Genomic DNA, 27,561 nt, shown 5'->3' on the forward strand with positions numbered 1-27,561 from the left:
CCTTTCCCAGCATCAGAATCTTTTCCAGTGAGTCAACTCGTCGCATGAGGTGGCCAAAGTATTGGAGTTTCAGCTTTAGCATCAGTCCTTCCAATGAACACCAGGATTGATCTCCTTTAGAATGGACTGGTTGGATCTCCTTGCAGTACAAGGGACTCTCAAGAGTCTTCGCCAACACCATAGTTCAAAAGCATCAATTCTTCGGCGATCAGCTTTCTTCATAGTCCAACTCTCACATCCATACATGACCACGGGAAAAACCATAGCCTTGACTAGACGGACCTTTGTTGGCAAAGTGAGCCACCTTAGTTTTTACTAAAAAAGACCCTTTTAATTTTGGTTCGTTGTAGTTTTCTGCTGATTGAAATGGCATGTATGAGATTATAAACATGATAGTGGCTATTTTAAATTAGCCTGTTATATTTATTATATCAGGAAACGTGTTTGATTTTATGCTTTGTCTCTAAGTTAGCAGAAAACTTTGTGATCTAAGGATCTGATTTTGTGATCTAGAATCAGAACTTGGAGCTCACAGATCATCTCTGTGTAAACACTAGTAACTGCTCTAAGAACAGCTACTTTGTTTTCATGTACGGCTAGCTCTTCTAGGATAGTTATTTCCACTTTTTTCTGTTGTCTCTCTAGCTCTTCAGAAGGTCACTTATGATGACATTAGGATCTTCAGCCCATGAGAAAGCCAGGCAATGCTGTGTTCTCAAACAGGTGAATTCCAGTTTTTGGTTGTTTTTTTTTTTTTGCCGTAGAGCTTAAACACTCATCTCAGGAAGATGAGACTAAGCCAGAAGACTGTATACCAGAAGTCCCAGGCAATGAACATGCCAGGGAACTTCTGGTCCACGCACCAACCAAAGGGCTAGATACCACTGGGGAAAGAAAGTCAAAGTCATGCAGTGTGAGTGTGGAAGGGTTCCAAGTAACACCCTCAACACACACAAGTTACAGACCACCATTTACAAATGAATTCACTTTTAATTCATTCTCATACCACGCTGTTAAAGTCAGGTCATGATCTCTAGGCGATAGATGAGGAAGCCACCTTGCAACTGTTAGTCAGTATGTGGGGTAAGAGGCAGAGCAGTGCCTTGACTCCAGGGCTTCTGGCTGCAAGGGCATTGGTCTTCCACTGGACTGTAGCTGCCTGCAGAGTCTATGCTTCAGTAATCCTGTAACAGAAAGGATATTCCATGTAGAAGTGCCATGGGGGACGAAGGATGTATTGGGGGTGGTCCCTTGGGTTTCACCTCAGCCAGTCCTCATAATCAGTGGTGGTAAGGTTTTCTCCAGGTGACCTGAGAGGAGCTGTGGGCCACACAGGGTGGGTCTGGAACAGGTGGAGCTGTGTGCACACCATCCACTGCAGCAGCATAAGATGGTGTTTGTTAAGAAGGGGTACTGCTGCCTTAAAGACATTGTTTGTACAAAGATCCTTCATGCACACAATTAATATAGTGGTTTCCAGCCTCTTTCCTTCATTCCCTCACTTCAAAGGGAGCACCCTCAACCTCTATTAAGATGGTTATTTTGAAGCTTATCTGGACTAAAAAAGGACTAAACATACCAAAAGCAAAAAATTTGCTCATAAACTCATCCTGTTTTTAAAAATCTCTTCCAAGTCACTAAGCATGAATCAAAAAGTCATGTTAATGATCAGGAATTGTGACAATATCCCAACCTTTAGGTAGAAGGGGTAGGTTTACACATTTCTTCAGTCTAAAGGTTTTAGGACTAAGCCAGGAACTTAAACTTCCTTGGGACCATTATGTATCCTATTCTTCACTTACCTGCTTTGCTTCATTCTTTGCACCCCAGGTGTAATCATCTCCCAAAGCTCTCCTTAGGGTGCTCCCTCCCCACTCCTGTCAGCTGTGCCCCTGCCAGTCCTAGGGTGCTCCAAACTCAAGCTTCAACCAGGTGTGGGTGGGCTACTAGTCCAGTCCCTCCATCTCACCATTTTACACTCCTCCTACCCACAACCCACACAGCAAAGCAAATCAACTCTTCCCAACTTCAAACTGCAGTCTTTTTTTAAAAGTTCAGTTTTGTTAGTCCTCGCACACATTTTTCACTCCTATGTGAATCAGAACCCTCACCACTTTGTTCGGTTGAATAAAACTGGTTTTCAGCCATAAAGGAACTCTCCATTCTAATTTCTCCTATAAAATACTTTATATGCTGGTTGAAATTCCTACAGCACATTCACTTCATTTCTCTACTCAATCTGAATTAGTCGCTTCTTGCCTGCAGGGTAAAAATCTAAGTGAAAAGAAACACTACTTTACCCTATTCTTAGCCTCTTTCCCAATTCCTCACAATTCTCCCCTCTGGCAGGATGATCTCAAACAGAATTCTGCCCTGGCTGTCCATTTGAGCTCAGGCTGCTGCCTCCATTCCCACTCCAGACTTTCTCCTTTCAACTCCAAACCACAGATGCTGTCTGTTCCAATTCTCTGCCTCCACATGGACCACCCTTTCTCATCAGTCCTGCCAGATCGATGTTCTCTTGACTATGCCAAACTGTCCTTATTACCACCACCCAGATCTCTATCATCTACTGGAGCACTGTTTCAGATTACACTGCATTTTCCCTGAATGCAGGAATTCTAACAAGATTCTTTTTGCAGATCCTTTGAATATGGGCAGTATAGTTAGTAGGGCTTTCCAGGTGGCACTAGTGTTAAAGAATCTGCCTGTTAATGCAGGAGACGTAAGAGACGCAGGTTCGATCCCTGGGTTGGGAAGATCCCCTGCAGAACAGAATGGCAACCGACTCCGGTATGCTTGCCTTGGAGAATCCTCTGGACAGAGGAGCCTGGTGGGCTATAGTACATATGGTGGCAAAGAGTTAGACATGACTAAAGTGACTTAGCACACAGCACAGTATACTTTAAGTGACAACACACTTTCAAAATGAAGAAATCCTATTGATTCACCTGGTAGGGGACCAGCACAGACAACCAAATAGTATATTAGTCACTTACACTCCAGTGATTTGTGAGAGGCTTTCCTGGATTGCAGTCCCTCTGGCTTGGTCATGGTGGGTCTGCTTTGGAGCCTGACACCAGTGCTTTCACAGCCATCCTGTCGTTTCCACTGATAAACTGCAGGGACACACTCACATTCACCACAAACTTGTAATAATTTGCACTTATTTCTGGTGGGCCACAGCACAAGTCGGGAAGGGACAGAGCTCTTAGGTGGCATCCTGATTATCCTTCCAGCCTCATGATAAGACCTTCCTTTGGAAGATGTCAGAGAGCCCTGTGGATTCACTTCTTCAAGGAGGCATTCTACCTCATCCATGTCACCTTCTTCTTCCAACTCAGAGTCTTCTGAATCCTCAGGAAGCACAACGGTCAAGACAGTAGTTTTCTTCAACAGATAGGCTGTCTTAGCATTTAAGAAGCTGCTCGTGTCTTTCAGCTTCCTGCCTTTCACAGTCTTTTTAACTTTTGCACACCTTTTCAAGTTCTCATTACATACCTCCTCAATCTCATCATTTAAGATCACTTCATCTTTATCCACATCCAGTTTCCTGTTTGTAACTGTTCTTTTCCATGATCCCTTGGTTTTGCTCTCTAATGCTGTCTCTTCCCCGCTGGAGGGCATTTGCTGGGGAGATTTCTCTACCTGGGCTTCATAGCAACTCATGTTGCACTGGATGCCCTCATCCACTTTGTTGACCTGGGTCAACCAGGAAGGGAAGGAACCGTGCCCCTCATACTTACTGTCCTCTTCCTCACCTTCATAATCATGTTTATCCTGGTCCCTACACTCAGTCTGCTTTGCTGCATTTCTCATGTCACACTGGATGCCCTCATCCACTTTGGTGAACTGGGTCAGCCAGGAAGGGAAGGAACCCTGCCCCTCATACTTACTGTCCTCTTCCTCACCTTCATAATCATGTTTATCCTGGTTCCTACACTCAGTCTGCTTTGCTGCATATCTCATGTCACACTGGATGCCCTCATCCACTTTGGTGAACTGGGTCAACCAGGTAGGGAAGGAACCGTGCCCCTCACAGTTATTCTCTACCTCACTTTCATATTCATACTCATCTTCATCCTGGTACCCACTCTCCATTGGCTCTGCTGCCTCTGTCATTTCCCACTGGATGCCCACATCCACTTTATGCAGAGTAGGAGGTGGGGAGGAATACCGACACCCCTCATGGAGGATACGATCATCACCTCCAGACAGTATTTGCTGGGGGTCTCTCTCCAATTGTATGTCCTCCCTTCCTTCATTTTGCAGGGAGGCAGGGAACAGTATAGGGGAATAAGAACACTGCTCATGACTACCAGAATAGTCACCATCATCAAATTCAACGAGATCCCCATACTCCCACCATGGTCCTTCACTGCTTTCGGACGATGGCTCATTCTGTTTATCACAGCACTGAACAATGTCACCCTGGATGGCCTCATCTACTCTGCTGAGCAGGGTCAACCAGGTAGGGGAGGAACTGTGCTGCTCACAGTCATTGTGAGACTCACCTACGTGTTCATCTTCACCCTGGTACCCATTCTCCATCTGCTCTGCTGCTCCTCTCATCTCCCCCTGGATACCCTTATCCACTCTGCACAGGGTGGCATGAGGGGTGGTATAATGACACTCCTCACGGAGGATGTGAGTGTCACCTCTGGAGGATGTTTGGTGGGGATATTCCCTGAGCTGTATGCCCTCACCTACTTCATTTGGCAGGGGAACAAGCGACATTGAGAGGTGGGGAATGAACTCCTCATAACTCTCAGAATCAAAATCATCATCATCAACAGACTCAAAGAGGTCCCGATAGTCCCACCACGGTCCTTCACTGCTTTCTGATGATGACCCAGGCTGTGCATCATGGCACTGACCCACGTCACCCTGGATGCCCTCATCTACTTTGTTGACCTGAGCCAACCAGGTAGGTGAGGGAATACCTCCCTCAGGGTGGCCATTGCTCTCCACCTCTTCCTCTTCAGCCACATTCTCAGGGATACTGGTCACCACTCGCATGTCATGGCTGTTGCCTTCTGAGTTCACATCTTGCTTTTTATCCAGATTTTCAGCCTGCTGAGGTTCAGCTTCTGTTTGTGTGTCTTTTGTTTTCATTTCTTTCCAGCAGCCACCATATTGTTGGAACTGTGCCATGTTATAAAACACTGGGACCATGGTTCTTTGGTCAAGAGTAGTGGGTAACAGCGACTGAAGGATGAGGAAGGTAGGATGCTCATTGAGCACCACAGGACATGGAAAATACAGACTTCCACTTGTGAAACCTAGAAAGAGAAGGGGATAGTTAGCCATTTTGTCTCTTGCAGCCAGTCACAGCATTCAGCCAGCACACACTGCACAGCCACAGCTGCTCACACCCACCAGAGGACTCCCACCTAATCTTCTGTTACCTCTTCTGTTATCAAAGCAAAGGACATAAAGTCCTCCCCCAGTTTTTACATGAGTAACTCCTAACGGCTTTCTTAACCCATCTCCCATGCCCCTCACAGGTCTACAATCGATTTTGCTTCCAGAACAATCTTTCTGAACAATCTGTGATCCTCATTCCAGTTACGGTATTTGAATGGCTCATCATGGGCTATCAGATAATGAGGGATAGTGACCACATTCCCTAGGATGGCATAAAGCACCTCATTATCTGTTTCTCACTGTATCATCTCATTAAGATGTCGGCGGTCCAATAAGGACCTAGGCATAGATGGGTTATTCCCTATGAGGTAACTTCTCTTTTTCTCCTTTCCCTGCTATCAAAACCTAATCATCTTTAAAAGGAAATCCCACCAACACAAGGACCTGGAGAGCTTGAGACATTTTTCTAAGAAAAATCAGTTGGACAGAAAAAAGCAAATGCTGTATGATCACTTCTGTAAAGATACAGAAAAACGGGAATCGCAGAAATAGAATGGTTGTTGACGGGTGGGGGTGTAGGGAAATGGGGAGATGGCCCATGTCAAAAATCCTAATTCAGCTTATTATACATAAGACGAAACTGAGGCAAAGAAGTTAAATATTTACCAAAATCAGCCCATACAGAAAAACATAATTCAGGGAATTCCCGGGCAGTCCAGTGGTTAGGACTCTGTGCTTCACTGCTGAGAGCACTGGTTCAACCCCTGGTCGGGAAACTAAGAGTCCATGTCTCCTGATGTACAAAACAACATATCCCATAAATCAGCCATCTCTTTCAATTCTACAGGACTGTATACTCCATGTCTTAATATTTAAAAGGTGTTAAGACATTCTGGATATGTAAAATGCATGGAAGTCACTTAATCCCAAAAGAGTAAAGAAAAAAAAAAGCTAATATAGTGCAAGCTTTTCTCAGATATTCACAGTGAAGTTACAGGGAAAACTGATCCCCAATACTGGAGAGCCATGTGAACACAAAGCCAAAACATACAGGAACAGAAACCCTGTAGGGGATCTCATCTCCATTTGCCAACCACAAGTGGCTTTATCCCTGAATTCCAGGTTTCATAGGACAATCCATCCATCCTAAGTCACTTCAGTTGTGTCTGACTTTGCAGCCCTATGGACTGCAGCTGGACAGGCTCCTCTGTCCATGGGATTCTCCAGGCAAGAATACTATAGTGGGTTGCCATGCCCTTCTCCAGGGAATCTTCCCCACCCAGGGATGAAACTCATGTCTCTTATGCCTCCTGCACTGGCAGGTGGGTTCTTTACCACTAGGGCCACCTGGGAAGCCCTCATAGGACAATAAATCCTATAAATCTTTCCTCACTAAAATCTGAGCCATGTTACAATTAAGAAAAACTCAATATAAATCTTATTTCTATTTCCAGCACTTATACTTTTAATTCCACAACTCTAAAGGACAAATAAAATAATGTAAATCTTAAGGGTACAGGAAAACCAGAGGTATACAGCAACTCAGTCTGTGAATTCTAAGAATGTTTAAGATACATTCTTCCTCTCATAAACTTCCCTCCACTCTATTCTGTACTCAAAAGACTTTTCCTCACACAATTCTTGTCTCTGCAGCATTTCAAAACAGCATTTCAACATCTATAGTCATCAGAGAATCTCCAGAGAAACAGACCCAATGGTTTATGTATAGTAAGATTTCTTGAAGGAAGTGGTTCACGGTGGAGGTGCCAACATCTGCCAGGTAGAGACACTGAGGAACTGTAGGTCACAGGCCATAAGCTGGCTCAAGGTTCTCTTACTCAGACTGACTACTATTTATCTGGGAATGGTGACTGATGAATTCAAAAGCTCTCCTCATCACACCTGGTTTTATACTTGGAAAAGTTACACTATATACACAACATGCTTTATCTCCAGCAGGATACTTGGGAGAATCACCCCATGGACCCTCCTGCCCACAGCCCCTTCCCCCCATTCACTGAATGAAATCCTAGATGTCTGACTTGCAGACATTTTCAAGTCTTGTTTGTCCTTCTTCATCCAAAATACTTTTCTAATAGCTTTTAGAATGTAATAGCTTTTAGAATGTTTGTTGTTGTTTAGTTGCTAAGTCGTGTCTGCCTCTTGCGACCCCACGGCCTGTAGCCCGTCATGCTCCTCTGTCTATGGGTTTCCCAGGCAAGAATATGGAGTGGGTTGCCATTTCCTTCTCCAGGGGATCTTCCCCACCCAGGGATGGAATCCAAGTATCCTGCATTGGCAGATTCTTTGCCTCTGAGCCCCCTTAGAATGTTTCAGTTCAGTTCAGTTCAGTTGCTCGGTCATGTCCGACTCTCTGTGACCCCATGAATCACAGCACGCCAGGCCTCCCTGTCCATCACCAACTCCCAGAGTTCACTCAAACTCATGTCCATCGAGTTGGTGATGCCATCCAGCCATCTCATTCTTTGTCGTCCCCTTCTCCTCCTGCCCCCAACCTTTCCCAGCATCAGAGTCTTTTCCAGTGAGTGAACTCTTTGCATGAGGTGGCCAAAGTATTGGAGTTTCAGCTTTAGCATCAGTTCCTCCAATGAACACCCAGGATTGATCTCCTTTAGAATGGACTGGTTGGAGTCCAAGGGACTCTCAAGAGTCTTCTCCAACACCACAGTTCAAAAGCATCAATTCTTCGGCGATCAAAAGAAGTATAGAGACTAGGAGCTGTAAGGTACCTCTTCCAACCAGACTGGTCTCACAACCCAAGGAGACTTTGGTTGGATTACTCTGTGAGCCTGAGCCAGTCTCTGAGAGCCTCGGTTCCCTCATTTGGGGAACAAAGGCAGCAATACCGAGCTCATGGGTTGATGTTAAATGAGAGAACCCATTTCTACTATTGAGCAGAATAACTGGCACAATAGAATTCGCATATTTTCTTTTAACCTGAACCACAAGCACTGCCCCATGGGCTGCCACAGTCTCTTTCCTGTGAACACAGGGTGAAGGGAAGTCATGGACAAAGGAGTTAGAAAACCTTCAGGCTTTGGTTTACAGGGAGGGTCCTTAATCTCACTGAACCTCCTTGAGGACTCAGATTCCTCACCTGCCCCAGGAATGGAGGCTGGATTATAGACAGGATTCTGGTACCAGGGACCTAGGTGAGGCTGCTGGGCCATGAGCGGCACATAGAAGAAAGGTCTGGAGGTACTGCCCTCAAAATTTTCGTTGTTTCCTGAAGAATTCATTTTCCAGGCTGAAAAACAGGTATGTGTAGTTAGGAAAGGACAGCTGCACTCCGCCCTGTAGAGTGCTGTGAAGGAAGAAAGCTATCCTTGTCTCCCATCAGAACTGGGAGCCTGGATAGCAGGTCGGTTACCTTCTCTTTCCCTTCACCTGGGATGGGGACACGAGGCGCTGCCCTGTATTATGACCAGGGAAGCAGCGCCCAGAGGCCTGGGCCCACGTTGTTCTGAGCGAGTCTGGCTCCCCAGGAACTTGGGGAGATGAAACCTTGAAGGCGTGGGGGTACTGAGTGCCTGGCGACAAACGCTAGGGGCCAGGGGCCGCCCGCAGCAACTGCAGTGTAAGAAGGGGCTTAGGCCCAGGCTGCACCGCCCTTGTCTGCAGCCTCTCCGGCCATCCCGCCAGCCTCTGCCCTTAGTCCTAGAGTCCAAGACCCGGGCTCCGCATCTCCTAACACCCACCTCCCTGTAGGCCAGTCTGTCCCCACTACCTCCCACACCCTGCCTTCCCACTGAGGACACCTACCCTCTCTAGCTCGACGTCTGCCTCTATGAGCCTCCCTTCTTTCGCTCAACGTCTGCCTCTGAGACTCTGTGGTGGCACAAACGACCGGAACTGCTGCGAACTTGCCTGCAAGGCAGCCTGTGCTGCGGGCACCTTCATGTACCAGGTGGGCGGCACGTGCTGAGCCTGACGCAGGTCGCGCCCCTGCCCCGCCCGGCTCAGCCCCGCCCTCGGCCGTTCCGCGCCTGCGTCCTGCGCAAGCCCTCCTGTGGGGCAGCTTCCACCCAAGACGCTGGAAGGAGCTGGTGCTGAGACTTGGTGGAGGAAAGCAGTCCCCTGCACCCTGCTTCCCGGTTAATCTCAGTCCTCCCTTCTGCACATCCCTGTGCGTGTGGGCCTTGGCTCTTCTAGAGGACAGAGCCCTTTTGCCCCCCACGGTCTCCCTGACTGTCCCCTCTCTGAGTGTGTTGAGTTGGTTAGATCATGGCTGCTGGTTTGAGCTCCTTCTTTCCTTGGGCCCAAAGCCGCTGACATTTAAGGAGGAGGAGCCTACCGAGAAGCGGAGAGGAAGGGGGCCAACCTGGACCTAGGACAGACCTGAGTGGAGGAAGATTCCCACAGGTGGGGTGAGCAAGAGTGCTTCCTGCTGCTGAGACCAACATCTCGGGGGAAGGGGCTCCGGGTATCAGCACCCCGGTGGTCGGGGGAAGTGATGGGACAGGGAGGTGTGGACAGTAGACTCTGGGGTGATGGGTGGGCAGTGAGAAGGGGAAGCTGGCACCTACAGTATTCTTTGTACATGAGAGAAAGGAAAGACAGAGTAGTGAAGGGGGCAGAAATAGTACTTCTAGGGAGCACTGAAAGTTTGGAATGACTGCGTTGCTGCATGGAAATTGTGTTTGGCTAGAAATTGCAGTTGGTGAAACAGTGTTCTTTGTGAAAAACAAAAACTCTAGAGGTGACCTGCCAGTGGGCTGGTCCGGTGGCTTCTTGGTTTCACAACTGACCTGATCTAGTCACTCATTACCCCAACATCCTTAGCACTGGCTTCCTTTGTCGACTTGCCCAGTTATCCAAATACCTGTTCCAAACAGAAGGCATGTGGAAAACAAGAGAACTGGTACAGGGATGGGGAGCGGGGGAAGCCCAAAGGGTGCACAGCAGCTTCTGTTCAGGTGTTAATGTGGTTTTCAAGGAACAACTAGAATGTACAGCCAACTTCAGATTATATCTCTTTGGTTACCCTCAGCTGAAAAAATGTCTGGGAGCTCTTGTCTTTGAGTTGGACATATTGCTACTTGGAATAAAGTGGGATGCTGTGATTAAGAAAGAGTGATGACCCACCAGAAGTAAGTACAAGTTATTACAAGCTTGTGGTGAGTGTAAGTGCCTCCCAGTGGTTTACAAGTTGAAAGGACAGGATGGCTGTGAAAGCACTGGTGTCAGACTCCAAAGCAAACACACCAGAGTCAAACTGGAGAGGTGGGAGTCCATGGGGAGCCTCTCAAAAATCACTGGCATGAATATTACTGCATATACTCCTCAGGCAGCTACAGTTCTGTGGAAGATCATAGCCTTGGGCCAGAAGCCCTGAGGCAAAGCACTGCTCTGCCTTTTACCACTTATTCAGATATGCAGTTGGCACCACCCTTATGGCAGAAAGTGAAGAGGAACTCAAAAGCCTCTTGATGAAAGTGAAAGAGGAGAGTGAAAAAGTTGGCTTGAAGCTCAACATTCAGAAAACTAAGATCATGGCATCTGGTCCCATCACTTCATGGGAAATAGACGGGGAAACAGTGGCTGACTTTATTTTTTGGGGCTCCAAAATCACTGCGGATGCTGGTTGCAGCCATGAAAATAAAAGACGCTTACTCCTTGGAAGGAAAGTTATGACCAACCTAGATAGCATATTAAAAAGCAGAGACATTATTTTGCCAACAAAGGTCCGTCTAGTCAAGGCTATGGTTTATCCCATGGTCATGTATTGATGTGAGAGTTGGACTGTGAAGAAAGCTGATTGCCGAAGAATTGATGCTTTTGAACTGTGGTGTTGGAGAAGACTCTTGAGAGTCTATTGGACTGCAAGGAGATCCAACCAGTCCATTCTAAAGGAGATCAATCCTGTGTGTTCATTGGAAGAACTGATGCTGAAGCTGAAACTCCAATACTTTGGCCACCTCATGCGACGAGTTGACTCACTGGAAAAGACTCTGATGCTGGGAGGGATTGGGGGTGGGAGGAGAAGGGGACGACAGAGAGTGAGATGGCTGGATGGCATCACCGACTCGATGGACATGGGTTTGAGTGAACTCTGGGAGTTGGTGATGGACAGGGAGACCTGGCGTGCTGTGATTCATGGGATCGCGGAGAGTCGGACACGACTGAGTGACTGAAGTGAACTGATGGAGTAGAGATCGTGCCCTGACTTCAACAGCGCTGTTGTGAGAACAAATTGGTGAAAAGAAAGTGGACCTTGTTTGTAAAAACAAACCAAAACGTGGAGATAGATTTTAATTGAGCTTGTAACTAACTGTCTGTTGTAAGGATTCAGGTCATGAAAGAAGCAGTATTCTCTCACTTCCCTTTGCTCTATATTGTCCCCAGTCGTCATTCTCCCTTCTTCCTTTCACAGCTAAGTTTCTCTATAGAGGATCATAAGCACTCAGCCTTCTCCACCTCCTATTCCTTCACTCACTGCAAATCCAGATTTTGTTACCATTGTGCCCACCCTCACCAGGGACACTAATGAGCCACTTGCTGCTAAATGCCATGGAAACTTTTCAGTTCATATCACTAAACTTCACCTCCCAGGTACCAGCCTAACTGGTTGTCTGTGCTGTCCCTTCTTAAAGTCTTTTACTGACTCTTTTCCCAAATTCCTTTCTTTCGTGGTCATATTCTCCAGGTTATGGCCTTAAGGTTGTCTCCTTCTCTCTTATTGCACCTTCACTCTGCATTTTCACCCTTTTTCAGGACTTCCAATATGCAACCAGCATACTGCACCGGTCTCTCTACCAGATATTTATATCTCCGCAGAAGACTTTTGTTGTTAGGAGAGGCACGAATGATGATTTTTATATACATCCTTGTGGGGGAGGCAACATCTCAGCGTACCTCCACAAGTGGTATACCTGTTGGGCAGTTCTGTTAGACACGTATGAGTGGACAGTATGCTATTTAGACAGTGTGTGGTTTTTCACCCAGCCAAGCAGGTTTGGAGGTTTGAAATTGTTCTCTCTGGCAGTATGTTTGAGTGTAACAACTTTATGTTGGCAGATAGTTGGCAAACTATATGTAAGACTTATTAGGTCTGAGGGCAGGGCATGCAATCCTTCAGAAACGCCTAAGAACACCCTCTGAATAGAAGGCCTTTCCAGTTCCCCTTGGTGGGAAGTCAGGGTACAGTCTCCTTAGAAATAATGTGTTAGTGGTCCTGTGCAGTTTAATATTTCTTAGACTTCATCTTTCCTATATAATTTTCCTCTTTCATTTTTCCCTCTGGATTCTACTGTTTTCATTATGGGCAAGAGAAATGGATGAAGGAAAATGGACTATATGTATGCACTGAAACATAGAGTTGTTCTAATGTTTGCTTTTTTTAGAGGTCAAAGAACTATTTGGACTCATTCTAACTATTTTGAGCACTTTGCAAAAAAGAAAAAGAAAGCATATGCCTGTAAATTATTAAACAAAACATTTAAGTAGCAATGGTATATAACTAAACTATTTTAAAGATCAATTAAAAAATACAAAGCTGCAAAGAGAGTGTTATGGTTGAATTGTGTCCTTTTAAAATCCTTTGTTAGAGACTTCCCTGTTGGTCCAATGGTTAAGATTCCATGTTTCCACTTCAGAGGGCATGGGTTCAGTCCATGGTTGGGGAACTAAGATCCTGCATGCCATGCAGCAGGCTGGGGGAAAAAAAGAATTAAAAAAGAAAATCCTGTTAAATTCAAACCTCCAGAACTTCAGACTGTGACTGTATTTGGATTTAGGGCTTTTACTGAGGAAATTAAGGTAAAATGAGATCACATGGTTGGCCTAATCCAATGTAACCTTCCAAGAAAATGAGATTAAGGACCCAGATATATGCAAGTACAAAAAGAAAGGTGGTCACAAGAAGAAACCAAACTTCTTGACTCCTTGAACTTGGACTTGTAAACACCAGAACTATGAGAAATAAATTACTGTTGTTTAACCGACCCCATCTGTTTTATTCATACGGCAGCCCTAGCAAACTAATAGGGGCTTCCCTGGTGGCTCAGTGGTAAAGAATCCGCCTGCCAACACCGGATGCTCAGGTTCCATCCCTGGAAGATCCCCTGGAGAAGGAAATGTAAACCCACTATTATTCTTGCCTGGAGAATCCGTTAGACAGAGGAGCCTGGTGGGCTACAGTCCATGGGGTAGCAAAGAGTCAGAAACAACTTAGCAACTAAACAAAAGCAGACTAATAAAGGTAATTAATAGATAGGATAGTGTGTTGTTTAAAGTGCCACAACATGAAAAAGGAAACAACTTTTCTAACAACCAGATCAAGTCAGCATAATTTCTGCATTCTGGTATGATTGGCTTTTATTTCTAATAAAAAGAATATGATTGTTCTTATATTATTTCAAAATATAAAATACCTGCATAATTCAAAATATACTTAAGTGCTACAGTCCACTAAACCTATGTTTTTCAACACATGAAACTATATCTCAAAATATTTTTCTATGAATTCCAGTGACTTACTGTATCAGAAACATCAAAACTTATGCTTTTTCTGGAGAACTGAGAACTGTATAGTAGCTTGTTTCCTAAATATTTTTGGTAAGCAAAATAACCTTAAAAGTTAGGGCATAATTATGGCAATCTTTTAAAAAAGAAAGTCTTTTAAAAAATCTTTTAAATCTTTTAAAAAAGAAAGTCTTTACATGCTTTTAAAAAAGAAAGTCTTAAAAAATAAAAATAAGGAAGTCTTTTTTGTTTCACCTCTGAAAGCTTCAAGATGCATGGTCACAGATCGCTTATGTTATCTATTTCCATTATTGTTAACCTCAGACAGAGTGTCATTTCTTCTCAACCAACAATAGACCACCGCTCATAGGCTTTTAATAAAGACATTTTCTTTCCTTTTTAGAGGAAACATATCTTTAAAATGAACAGCCACACTATGAATTATCTCTTAAGGCAACAAATTAAGTGAGGACACTTTTGAGAAGAAACATTCTGTATTAACTTTATTATGTTTTATGATATTATGTGAAACTATAGGTCCAAATGATTGGAAACATGATTTTTCACTGACATTGGTAAATCAGATTGAGAAATTCTAAGGTTTAGGTTGGGCTACATTCTCTTTGCTGGAACATTTATTTGGTTGACATTTATACAATTAACCCCAAGCCCCATAATATTTGGAACTCACCATGATTCATATTCTGCAAGCGCTATTAAGCACCTGTGTCTTTTAGGAAACTACTTAAATCTCTTCAATTTTGTCTTTGGAAAGACTGTGTCAGATAGCTACTGTTGAGATGGCAGATATGTCACGAGAACTCAGAAAATGTCCGTTCTCTCTCCCATTTCAAAGTGAAGAAAGGCAAAATAGGAGAGGACAAGTCCAACCAAAAAAGAATCAGGGAACTGGGTTTAGGTTCATTTATGCCACTTCCTGCCTTTGTGTCCTCAGGCATGTCACTTCTGCCTTGATTCCTCACTTAAAAGAAAGATAATCTACCTACTAGATTGTGGATGTGGAGGATGTGAGAACCCCTTGATTTTGTGTGTGTGTGTGTGTGTGTGTGTTTTAATCACGATAGAATCATCATATACCCATGGATTCCAAAAGAGCTTATTAAATACTGCAGCATAATAAACACATTTGTTTGGTTTTGTCTCTTGTTCCTGGCACAGATAACCTAAAACACTTGGGCTTTCCTGAGTGATGGAAAAGAATCTTCTGTTTTCCTAACAAGCCCTTTTGGGGAGGAGTCCCTAGTTTATGCTAATAAGGGACTCAAGGGGCTAACTACAGGGTGGAGGCCAATCATCAGAAAGATTAAACAAGATTAGAGGGTTTGCTGGAGATTGAGTTAAATAAAACCTTGAACAAGAAGATTAGGAGAGCTTTCAAGCTGGTTAATGCATTTCCCTCCAGGTTTTTGACTGTTTTCATGATAGATGAGATAAATGGTGTGAAGAAAAATGGGCTACTTGTCTGTATACTGATGGGATGGGAAGAGGATGTGAGAGCATGGCAGCGCTGTGCCCTTCCCATACTCCCCAGACTTGACTTAGGCATTGTTGTGGAGGGGAAGGTCCCCCTTCTCCACCTCTGGAGGCCTTGCAGCTGAACTAATAATATTGACACAGCCAGATTAATGGGAGAAGTAGAAACAAAATTTAATTCATGCATATGGAGGTCCTGTAAGAATAGGACCCAAGAGGTGTCCAAAGCAGGCAGCTGTTATACTTTTTAGAGATAGATACAGTAAATCTGTGAGGTGTACACAGGACAAAACTTAGATTTTAAGTGCTTAATTAGTAAAGAATCTAAAGAGAGATTAGACCTAAGGTGGTAAATTTAAAGAAAGAATAAGGTGTTTCCAGAGGCATCTTGGCTCTGAATTCCCATCTCTGAGGATAAAGGGGTGTCCTTCTACCTCTGGATGTGGGGAGGGCACCTTTCACAGGGGAGGTTGATTTCCTGGTTTTCAGGGAGACACAGGAGGTTCAGGATTTTCTATTCCCTGCCAATCCTAGAGACGTAAGAGATGCAGGTTTGATCCTTGGGTCGGGAAGATCCCCTGGAGGAGGGCATGGCAACTCACTCCACTATTCTTGCTTGAGGAATCCCATAGACAGAGGAGCCTGGTAGGCTACAGTCATAGGTTCGCACCAAGTCAGACACGACTGAAGTGATTTAGCACACATGCGCTGGAAAAGACAGAAAATACACTGAGGCATTGCCGCTAAAGGCCGTTTTGGGGAGACACACATGTATTCAGGCCTGGCTGCAGCAATGAGAAAGCAGCTGTTGGGAAGCCCGAGGAGCAGAGCCCAGAGCCTCTGCCCATCTTCACTCAGAAGTGGTGACTGAGGCTTATGTACAAGGGGAAAAAAAAAAGACTTAAATTTTGGAAAACAGGGAAATGACCCTCCTATGTTTAACTCAGCTACCTGCTATTCTGCAAAAGACAATTTCTAGAACAGTTTTGAGTGGGTAATTTTTCCTCCAGACCCACAAACTATGAAACTAGTGTCTAGCTTACTAAAAGAAAAAGAAAAAAAGAAATTACATAATATTTAAGACCCTGAGTATTTCATAGGAAAGCTGAATGCTGCTGTAAAGTGCTCTTTCTTCTTTTTTTTAAATCTTCTAATGAATAAAATTACAGGAATTTCAGGGGACAGAGATATTATTTGTTGTATGATAAGTGTTTATATGAGTAGTTCTAGTCTTTGTATATTGAGAAACAGTGACTAGGGCATTTTTAAAGATAGCTGGCTACACTTGTTTTCCTTCGTTATAATAAATTTGTCATAACTCAGTAGATATGGACTTGCCCTCCAGGTACTTGTTAATAACTTTGAAATAGTAAGGTCTTGACAAGGCTCTGATGAGCCAAACTCATACTCCTGAATATTAAGCACAGACTAAGCTTTCTGACCAACCGAGATAGCATATTAAAAAGCAGAGACATTACTTTGCCAACCAAGGTCCGTCTAGTCAAGGCTATGGTTTTTCCTGTGGTCATGTATGGATGTGAGAGTTGGACTGGGAAGAAAGCTGATCGCCGAATTGATGCTTTTGAACTGTGGTGCTGGAGAAGACTCTTGAGAGTCCCTTGTACCGCAAGGAGATCCAACCAGTCCATTCTAAAGGAGATCAATCCTGTGTGTTCATTGGAAGGACTGATGCTAAAACTGAAACTCCAATACTTTGGCCACCTCATGCCAAGAGTTGACTCACTGGAAAAGACTCTGATGCTGGGAGGGATTGGGGGTGGGAGGAGACGGGGACGACAGAGAATGAGATGGCTGGATGGCATCACCAGCTCAATGGACATGAGTTTGAGTGAACTCTGGGAGTTGGTGATGGACAGGGAGGCCTGGCGTGCTGTGATTCATGAGGTCGCAAAGAGTTGGACACGACTGAGCAACTGACCTGAACTGAACTGAAGCTTTCTGGTGTGAATATATATATTTTTCTTTCTTTCTTTCTTTATTTTAAATTTATTCATTTTAATTGTAGGCTGATTACAATATTATAGTGGTTTTGCTGTACATTGCCATGAATCAGCCACGGGTACACATGTGTTTCCCATCCTGAACTCCCCTCCCTGGTGTGAATATCTTGAAGGAGCAGTTTCTAAATATACAAAGATAACTTGACTGTATATGTTTCATCCTGTGTCACCTCCCTCCATATTGATATTTGATAAAGATTTTAATTTATATGAAACTTCTAAAGCAGAATCAAAGTTCCTTCTGGGAAATGTCAACTCTTTAGGATAAGCAATCCTATATGAATAGTACCAAAGCGTGACCATTTGGTAGAGAACACACTATTTAAAATGTTAAATTTCCTGAAAAATAAAATATGCAAGTGTTCAAAATGGCATACACACACACACAAAAAAACAAAGGTTAATGCTCCTTGGAGCACATTTCTTAAAGCACTTGCAAGTGTGTAAATAATTTATGTTACATGACTAGTGACTCATTGAAAATCTACATAATTTAGTTTTATCTCAGGATTACCTCAGTTGACCTTTGTGAAGGTTTTATTTGTGTAGAATGGTTGTTTGACGTGTTTTAACATATTAGGATTTTAAAAAATATTCTATATTAATGTAAAATTCTACTAAAAAATACCTAGTTTTAGGGAGCTGAATTTTCAGTCTATCATTTGCAAAGGGATTGTTGAGACCATATAGCAACCTTTTTTTTTTTTTCCAATTTAAGCCAAATTTAGCAAAACCAGATCCCCCTCTGTCTCTGCCTTGGAAATGCACTGGTGACCTTTAAGATTCCAAGTCTTAAGTAAAGAGCTCAAAAAGACTTCTTTAGAGTAATTGATTAAAAACAGTGAGATCTAGGGAACTTCCTGGTGGTTCAGTGGTTAAGACACCATGCTTCTACTGCAGGGGGCACAGGTTTGGTCCTCGGTCAGGGAATTAAGATCCTATATGCTGTGCAGTTTTTCTCAAGGGCTCTAGATAATATTATGAGCCTATCATCTAGACTGTCTTAGAGATATTGAAACCCCTCTGGGGAGAGAAGTTAACTGCATGATGACCAGACTGTAACCTTGACACAAGCTGTCAAAGCTGCCACGATTCCAAGAACTGGCCTCAAGAAATGGAAACAAACCAACCCTGGAACTGAAGAGTAACTGAACTTAAAGCAATCAAGATCACACTAGTCAGACCACCTATGACCAATTTCAAGATGACAGTCAGAGCTGACTCTGCTGTTTCTGCATGTAGCTCCCTCCCTCTGTCTGTGAAAGCTCTTTCTTCCTGATTTTCACCAGGTTGAGAGGGAAGTCAGCCTTTGGACAGGCGTCTGCCCTCCCAACTCCACCTGTGGTTGCTGGCATACAAAATAAAGCAAACTTTTCTATCAACCTGGCCTCTTTATTGGCTTTTGAGTGAGGAGCAGCCAGACCCCACTTTCAGTTACTTTAGGGGTATTCAAGAATATTGTTCCTGAGTTTCTGCAAATGACGTCTTTATTATTATCAATGAATTATTTATTTGATACAAAAGTAGAAACGAATGAATGAAAGGGACCCAAATGCAAACCAATGGTGAAGAATGGTGGTGAAGCAGTCACGGATGAGGAAATATGTTCCTCCAAGTTGGAGCTATAACAGCAACCAGAAAGACATTATGGAGCAGTCGGGACAGAAGCAACGCACTTCAGGTGTCACTGTCTCCCATAACACTGAGATGGGACTGCCTAGTTGAAAGAAAACAAGCTCAGGGCTCCCACTGATTTTGCACTGTGGTGAGTTGTATGATTATTTCATTATATATCACAATGTAATAATAATAGAAATAAAGTGCGTGATAAATGTAATACATTTGAGTCATCCTGAAACTATCCCATCCTCCCAACCCCCACCACCTCTGTTGCAAAAAAAATTGTCTTCCACGAAACTGATCCCTGATGCCAAAACGGTTGGGGACCACTGATATACATGATATATTTATTAATCCATCAATGTTATATATTACATCATTGTTTCTGCAGGCTGTAAGTCTGGGCACAGAGTGGCTGGTTTTCTGCTTCAGTTCAGTTGCTCAGTCATGTCCAACTCTTTTGCAACCCCATGGACTGCAGCACGCCAGGCTTCCCTGTCCATCACCAACTCCTGGAGCTTGCTCAAACTCATGTCCATTGACTCGGTGATGCCGTCCAACCAGCTCATCCTCTATTGTCCCCTTCTCCTCCTGCGTTCAATCTTTCCCAGCATCAGGGTCTTTTCCAGTGAGTCAGTTCTTCACATCAGGTGGGCAAAATATTGCAGCTTCATCATCAGTCCTTCCAATGAGTATTCAAGACTGATTTTCTTTGGGATTGACTGGTTTGATCTCCTTGCAGTCCAAGGGACTCACAAGAGTCTTCTCCAACATCACAGTTCAAAAGCATCAATCTTCAGTGCTCAACTTTAATCCAACTCTCACATCCACACTACCTACTGGAAAAACCATAGCTTTGACTAGACAGACCTTTGTTGGCAAAGTAACATCTCTGCTTTTTAATATGCTGTCTAGGTTGGTCATAGCTTTTCTTCCAAGGAGCAAGTGTCTTTTATTTTATTTTTTTTTAATTTGCTCAAGGCTTCTTTTTTTTTTAATTTATTTTTTTATATTTTACAATATTATATTGGTTGGTTTTGCCCTACATTGACATGAATTTGCCCCAGGTGTACATGAGTTCCCCCTCCTGAGCCCCCCTCTCACCTCTCTCCTCCCTTTATCCTCCCTCTGGGTCATCCCCGCACACCAGCCCCGAGTATCCTGTAACATGCATTGACCCTGAACTGCTGATTCGTTTCACATATGACAACATACATGTTTCAATGTCATTCTCTCAAATCATCCCACCCTCACCCTCTCCCACAAAGTCCCAAAGACTGTTCGATACAACTGTGTCTCTTTTGCTGTCTCGTATACAGGGTTATATTTCCATCTTTCTAAATTCCATATATATGTGTTGCTGCTGCTGCTGCTGCTAAGTCACTTCAGTCGTGTCCGACTCTGTGTGACCCCATAGACGGAAGCCCACCAGGCTCCCCCATCCCTGGGATTCTCCAGGCAAGAACACTGGAGTGGGTTGCCATTTCCTTCTCCAATGTGTGAAAGTGAAAAGTGAAAGTGAAGTCGCTCAGTCGTGTCCGACCCTTAGCGACCCCACGGACTGCAGCCTACCAGGCTCCTCCATCCATGGGATTTTCTAGGCAAGAGTACTGGAGTGGCTTGCCATTGCCTTCTCCGTATATATGTGTTAGTATACTGTATTGGTGCGTTTCTTTCTGTCTTACTTCACTCTGTATAATAGACTCCAGTTTCATCCACCTCATTAGAACTGATTCAAATGCATTCTTTTTAATGGCTGAGTAATACTCCATTGTGTATATGTACCAAAGCTTTCTTATCCATTCGTCTGCAGATGGGCATCTAGGTTGCTTCCATGTCCTGGCTATTATAAACAGTGCTGCGATGAACATTGGAATACATGTGTCTCTTTCAATTCTGGTTTCCTCGGTGTGTATGCCCAGAAGTGCGATTGCTGGATCATATGACAGTTCTATTTCCAGTTTTTTGAGGAATCTCCACACTGTTCTCCATAGTGGCTGTACTAGTTTGCATTCCCACCAACAGTGTAAGAGGGTTCCCTTCTCTCCACACCCTCTCCAGCATTTATTGCATGTAGACTTTTGGATAGCAGCCATTCTGACTGGTGTGAAATGGTATCTCGCAAGTGTCTTTTAATTTCATGGCTGCTCTCACCATCCACAGTGGTTTTGGAACCCCAAAATATAAAGTCTCTTACTCTTTTCATTGTTTCCCCATCTATTTGGTTTTATGCTTAGGGTCTCACTGGATTGAGATCAAGGTGTCTTCATGGCTGCCATCCTCATCTGGATGGAGCCTGGGGTGATCTTCCAAGCTCCCTGCTTGTTGGCAAAATTCATTTTTGAGGTCCCTGCCCTTGCTGGCTGTCAGCCGGGGGCTTTGAGCTCTGGGAGGCTTCCTACTTTTCCTTGCCAGGTGACTTCTCCATCTTCAAGCCAGAAAAACATGACAAATCCTTATGTTTCAAATTTGCAACCAACCAGACTTTAAACTTTCTGAGTTTAAAAAGCTTGTATGATTAAGTCAGGCCACAGAGATAACCTCCCAGTCTTAAGGTCAACTGTGCCATTTAACATAACCTAATCATGGACATGTGGGGCTTCCCTGGTGGCTCAGATGGTAAAGAATCTGCTTGCGATATGGGAGATCTGGGTTTGATCCCTGGGTCAAGAAGATCCACTGGAGGAAGAAATCACAACCCACTGCAGTATTCTTTCCTGGGAAATTCCATGGACAGAGGAACCTGGCAGGCTACAGTCCATGGGGTCGCAAAGAGTCAGATACCACTTAGAGACTAAACAACAACAATCATGAGCATAAAACCCATCACATTGGCAGTCCTGGACAGCGTCCAGGGCGTGGGACTCAGAATAATCTGTTTCCTTAGTTGAAATTATTTCTACAGAGATGTTGTGTTGTCAAGATTGAGTTTTTCCTTTTGTGAAGATAAAAATTATACATATTAAGAAAAAATAATCCATACCTTAAGAGTGAGTCGGGAGAAGGAAATGGCAACCCACTCCAGTGTTCTTGCCTGGAGAATCCTAGGGACGGAGGAGCCTGGTGGGCTGCCATCTATGGGGTTCCACAGAGTCTGACGCAACTGAAGTGACTTAGCAGCAGCAGCAAAGAGTGAGTCTGTGAGATGTAGAAAGCAAGGATTAATGGTGATTAGGTGATTGACTATTTTAAGAGAGTGGCTGGATGGTCTACTGACCCTTGGACCAGTGATGAATTCAGGCTTTGGCTGGTAACAGGAAGATGCTTGGGGAGCCCCAGCATGGTCCCAGGGCCCTTGAGTACCATTCACTGCTAACTCTAAGTGATGAAGCTGGCACTTGATCTCCAGTCAGCCTGATGCTCAAATCCATGGTGTGCCTACTCCAGTCACAGGAATGTGAGGTCATTTGGCAGGAAACTGGAACAAAGAATGGCTGGAAAACACTGTGTCTGCTTTATCCAAGGTTAAGCCTGTCTGAATCTTAGGTTGTTGAACATTTCATTCCTGAACCTTAGAATAAAAATCATGACATGAGCTGGCCACCAGAGGGCACTGTGGACCAGGCCACTAGTTGCTGAAGTCAAGGCAACTTTTTCTCCTCCAGATTCTGCATTTCAAATCAGGTCTGGTCTTCCATTCTACTATACTTACTTTGGGATCACACCACAAGGGCAGGTAAAGGGTTGAATCAATGGTATTTTACACTTATTTTTGAAAAGGAGAAATCTTTTCCTTATCTTTTCTCCATGAGGTGGTATAAAAAAAACTATCTCTAAGTATGTAATGTGGATGAAAACACAGGCTCTAGAATCAGACTCACCCTGAGATCTAGTTCCAATCAATCATGTATTAGTTGTGTGAGTTTAGGTGGCTACTTAATGTCTCCAATTTCAATCCTCTCATTTCTTCACTGGGAAAAAATAGCCACCTCTCAGAGTTGTGAAAACTAAAATAATATATATAATGCATCCAGTATAGTTTTCAGTCAGATAGTAAATGCTCAATAAATGGCAGTAGTTATTACTACTATTTAAAGAGACTCTGGATCAACTTATTTTTATGTTTTCTGATACAGCAATTCCATTTCAACAATTCAAGCTGTCACTTAGTCCACAACATTGCCCCCAAGATGCCCTTTTCAACTTTGTATTCTTCTACCACAAAGCTCAGTGCCTAAGCACAAGTGTTCATGTGATTTGTTGAATTAAGTGATGTCAATAGAGTAAGAAGCTATCTTTTAAGACAAGTTTGAAAAAATGGGCTTTACTACTGGGAAAATGGCTGAACTTCCAGAGCAATTACCTTTAAGGTTAGCAGAGGAAGTAAAATAAAGAGACAAGGAGATTTCAAAATGTTCCTGTTTATCATGAACAATACAGTCATTTATTCAACACCTACTTTGTGCCTGCCCTCTGGAAGCTCACTGCCTGCCTGGGAGCCAGATCTCCCTAGCCACGATCCAGTGTGATGAATAGGTTAGCTTTTGGAGCACACGGAGAGGGAAGAATCGATTCTGCTTGTGGTGGGGATGGGAAGCTGGAATACAGGTGCTGCTGAAAGTCGAATCTGGCTCTCAATGGAGTCCTGGCAACATCCGAAGGTAGAATTAAGGCATTCTGTTCTCTGAAGGATCTACTTGTGTCCTCTAGTTTTACAAGGAGGATGGGGATCTGTTGGAGGTTGTACGTTAGACCCATTCAGGCTTATCTGATGGATTTGTAAGAGATGTGCTACATACAAAACCAGTTAGAAGGGAGGGATTTCCGAGGTCTCAGAAAGACTTCTTGGAGTCAAAAGTTGGGGGATAACGCCAAGCCACAATGAGTCTAGCTTCTCCAGAAGCCATCACTTCAAGATCCATCTTGGCCGAACGGTGTGTGTGTACCCCAGGGGAGGGTCTCAGGTTAAGTCAGATGTGGAAAAAGAAGCCAGATAAATGGCTGGGAAGGGAGACAAAGGCCCAGGAGAACTGACCTGTATAAATGACTTAACTGCCTCTTCACTGTGCTGCTCCTCACTAGAGGGGACGCCCACACCCTTTCTCTCTGGGTGTGCATCTCTGCCTTGCTTCTATCTCAACTAAACAAACCGTTTCTCTCTGTTCCCACTTGTTGTTGTGCTATGTCTCTAATAATAAACTTTGTACCTGCAATTACAATTTTCTGCCTCCGTGACAAGTGCATTTTTCACTGGGGACAAGGATCCAGGGAAAATTAGCTTCTATTCTCTAGCCCTTGCTGGTTTGGTGGTTAGGATTCCTGGTTTTCATCCAGGCTACCCAGGTTTAGTTCCTGGGCAGGGAATTAAGATCTCATTTCGTGCCACTGCTGCCTTGCTGAGATCACCACCACTTGAGTAGGAGTTTTCTCTCTTGAGGCTATACAAACTGGCTGCTGCTGCTGCTAAGTTGCTTCAGTCGTGTCCGACTCTGTGCGACCCCATAGATGGCAGCCCACCAGGCTCCGCCATCCCTGGGATTCTCCAGGCAAGAACACTGGAGTGGGTTGCCATTTCCTTCTCCAATGTGTGAAAGTGAAAAGTGAAAGTGAAGTCGCTCAGTCTTGTCCGACTAGTAGCGACCCCATGGACTGTAGCCCACCAGGCTCCTCTGTCCATGGGATTTTCTAGGCAAGAGTACTGGAGTGGCCTGCCATTGCCTTCTCCATACAAACTGGCTACTAGCCTGCAAAAGGGTTCCAGTCTCCCTTGAACTGGTCTGCTGTTCTAACAGCATCTCCCACTCTAATAAACTTTATTCTGCCTCATGTCTGGAAATTCTTTTCCAAGCCGCATGCGTACCATGACAACATCTGCAAAGCCCAAGCATGCTCCTTCTTCCCTCCTAGCAACTGCCACCCCGTCACCACCAACTGTGGTGTGTTTGGAATCTGTTGTATGTTGGTAGCCATTGGAAGTTGGAGGCATGTTCCCACATCTGCGAATTTTCCCATGACTTCTTTTCTAAAAAAGTTTTTTGGAGGATAATTGCTTTACCATATTGTGTTGGTTTCTGCCATACATCAACATGAATCAGCCACAGGTATACATATATCCCCTCCCTCTTGAACCTCCATCCCCTCTCCCACCCCATTCCACCCTCCCATGACTTGGGAATCTAGTGGTTTGGGATCCTGTGGCTACTCTTTTAAAGCTATTGTGCTTCGTGTTCTCCTCACTGCCTCTTCCTTTTCTTCTATTTCAATGAGAGTGAACCTGAAAACTGTCAGAGTGGAAACCACATGGAGAGGAATCACAGTCAGGAGTAGGAGCCCCGTCATTTACTTGACTGAGTGAGCTCAGGCAAGCCGTTTCTCCACTTTGGGTCTTGGTTTCTTCGTCTTTTAGACTGGGGCAGGACCTCTTGCCTTTCCTACCCTACACAGATACTCTGAAGATGCAGGGGGCTCACAGATGTGAAATGCTTTAACTTGGCCAACTTTCTGTATTGATATTAGGATCGATTCTGGATCCTTATTCATTGTCATTGGACACCAGCTGATAACATCCTGGTTGACTCTTTTTTTTTGAGCAGAGAAAGTTTTATTGCAAGGCTCTGCAAGGAGACAGGTGGCTCATATCCTAAAAGGTCCTGAACTTTCAGCAAACCGTTTTTAAAAGTTTGGTGATGGGGCGAGTGTTGCAGGGTAGTGCTCAGATCACACAAAATTCTCTGATTGGCTGAAGATGAGGGAATAGGGCGGTGTCACAGGAGTTAACTTTGTTAGTCCTTAGGCTCCAGGAGGCCTGGGGCCACATGCTCATGGTCATCAAGTAGTTAACATCTTCCAGTTGGTGGGGGTTTTCACATCTGCAAAACAATTCAGGAGATTTGAGTCAAATAATTCAGTTCAGTTCAGTTGCTCAGTCATGTCTGACTCTCCACGACCCCATGAATCACAGCACGCCAGGCCTCCCTGTCCATCACCAACTCCCGGAGTTCACTCAAACTCATGTCATGAAGAGCTAAAACAGGATCCTGGTTGATTTTTGAGTCTATACCCTGCCACTTTCCAGAAAGAACTGTGGCATCTCCCAGAATGCCTACAAAATAATTGATCATTATATTTTCTATAAAATAGAGAAATATACTAGAGTAGAAGATCATGACCATGGGGTGTGGTAAATCATAGATACAGGGGTCATGGGCTCACTCGCTTCCCCTAGGAAGGTGTCTATTTACTCCTTTACAATTGTCTCCTAATTGCAACTTCTTGGGCCATGGGCCCCATTAACACTTCTTCATAGCAACCCTGTTATTTGTCATTGGTTTTAGCCAGCCTCACCATCACTGTCTCCCAGGGGTAGTAAAAAATAGGAGGGACCTTATTTGTCCATCTGCTCAAGTACTTGAAGAGCATCTCTTAGTGACTGCAGCTAGAAGTGTGACATTTAATTAGTGGAGAACACTGAGTCAGGGGAGTGGCAGGCTGTGCCTTCCAGAAGGTGAGAAGAGGCTGGGGAAGAAGTGAAATGCTCAGGGGGGGCAATTTGGTCCAGGCTTCCTCCCAGATCCAGATTGGGTGTGCACATCACTGCAAGTGGAGATTGAAGAAGCTTCAGGAATTTTCCATCATGATGGGAACCATAAATGAGCCCCCCACGGACACCTTGTTTCTTCTATTATACCCTTGCTTTAACTGGGGAAGCAAATGATGACCCGTCTGGAGGTGAGGACCTCACCCAGTGAAGCCTGGCCTCCTGCTGGCCTAGAGGCTGGTGCTTGGAGACGACCCTCTCCTCCTTGGAGCAGTTCTCTCAGGGTTACTTGAGTTGCTGTCTAAGGGCTTGAAGTCCTAAAAATTCCAACCGAATAAAACATAACCCTTTCAACTTTTAGGTTGTGACTGTTTTTTAAGTCACCATTAGTAATCCTGAAGCCTTTAGGGAAGAACGAGATGCAGATTCTAGTTGGGTCTCCATCACTCAAGCAGGGGGTCCCAGCCATTCTGTGAATTGACTGAGAGAGTGGGTGGCTAGGAATTTGGAAAATATACACTCACCTTCTCATTCGAGTGGTTCTTTGGGGCAGGACAGATGGACACAAATCTATGCACTGGCAGAGCATATAGAGGGTGTGGTATAAACACCTCCTGCCCCTAGCTCACAGCCAGTCAAGTGATCTGAGTAGGTGAATTTGGTGTGGTTTTTTCCTTTGTGTCAGGCACTGTTCTAAGCATGCTCATCCTTGCAGTGGCACAATGAAAGGGACTGTATTATTGTCCCCTGAATCAGTCAGGGTTATCCAGAGAAACTAAGCCAGATGAGATCTCTGCCTCTTTGTCTATCTACAGATCTATTATCTATCCATCATCTGTCTATCCCAAGTAACTGGCTTACACAGCTGTGAGCGCTGACCAATCTGAAGTTTGTAGGGCAGATCAACAGGCTTGGGCAGGAGCCTATGTTGCTAGAGGCAGAATTTCTTCCTCTGAGAAATCTGTTTTGGTTCATAAAGTTGTTCACCTAATTGGATGAGACGGACCACAAAGAAGACTGAGCACCAAAGAATTGATGCTTTTGAACTGTGGTGTTGGAGAAGATTCTTCAGAGTCCCTTGGACTGCAAGGAGATCAA

General features: G+C 44.3%; 1 protein-coding gene across 1 annotated transcript; it reads right to left on the reverse strand.

The window, feature by feature from the left end:
• Positions 1-2,991: 2,991 nt before the first annotated feature.
• On the reverse strand, positions 2,992-8,687 carry LOC148778352 (uncharacterized). Its single transcript, XM_088831743.1, has 3 exons — positions 8,486-8,687; positions 4,629-5,282; positions 2,992-4,175 (listed from the first exon to the last, which is right to left on the reverse strand). The coding sequence occupies exons 1-3, from the start codon at positions 8,625-8,627 to the stop codon at positions 2,992-2,994; spliced, it is 1,980 nt and encodes a 659-aa protein (XP_088687869.1). The 5' UTR covers positions 8,628-8,687.
• Positions 8,688-27,561: the final 18,874 nt, after the last annotated feature.

This window comes from Moschus berezovskii, chromosome 3, assembly GCF_049115385.1.
Source record: "Moschus berezovskii isolate FMDL1 chromosome 3, NW_MosBer_1.0, whole genome shotgun sequence".
In the NCBI taxonomy this organism is placed as follows: Eukaryota; Metazoa; Chordata; class Mammalia; order Artiodactyla; family Moschidae; genus Moschus; species Moschus berezovskii.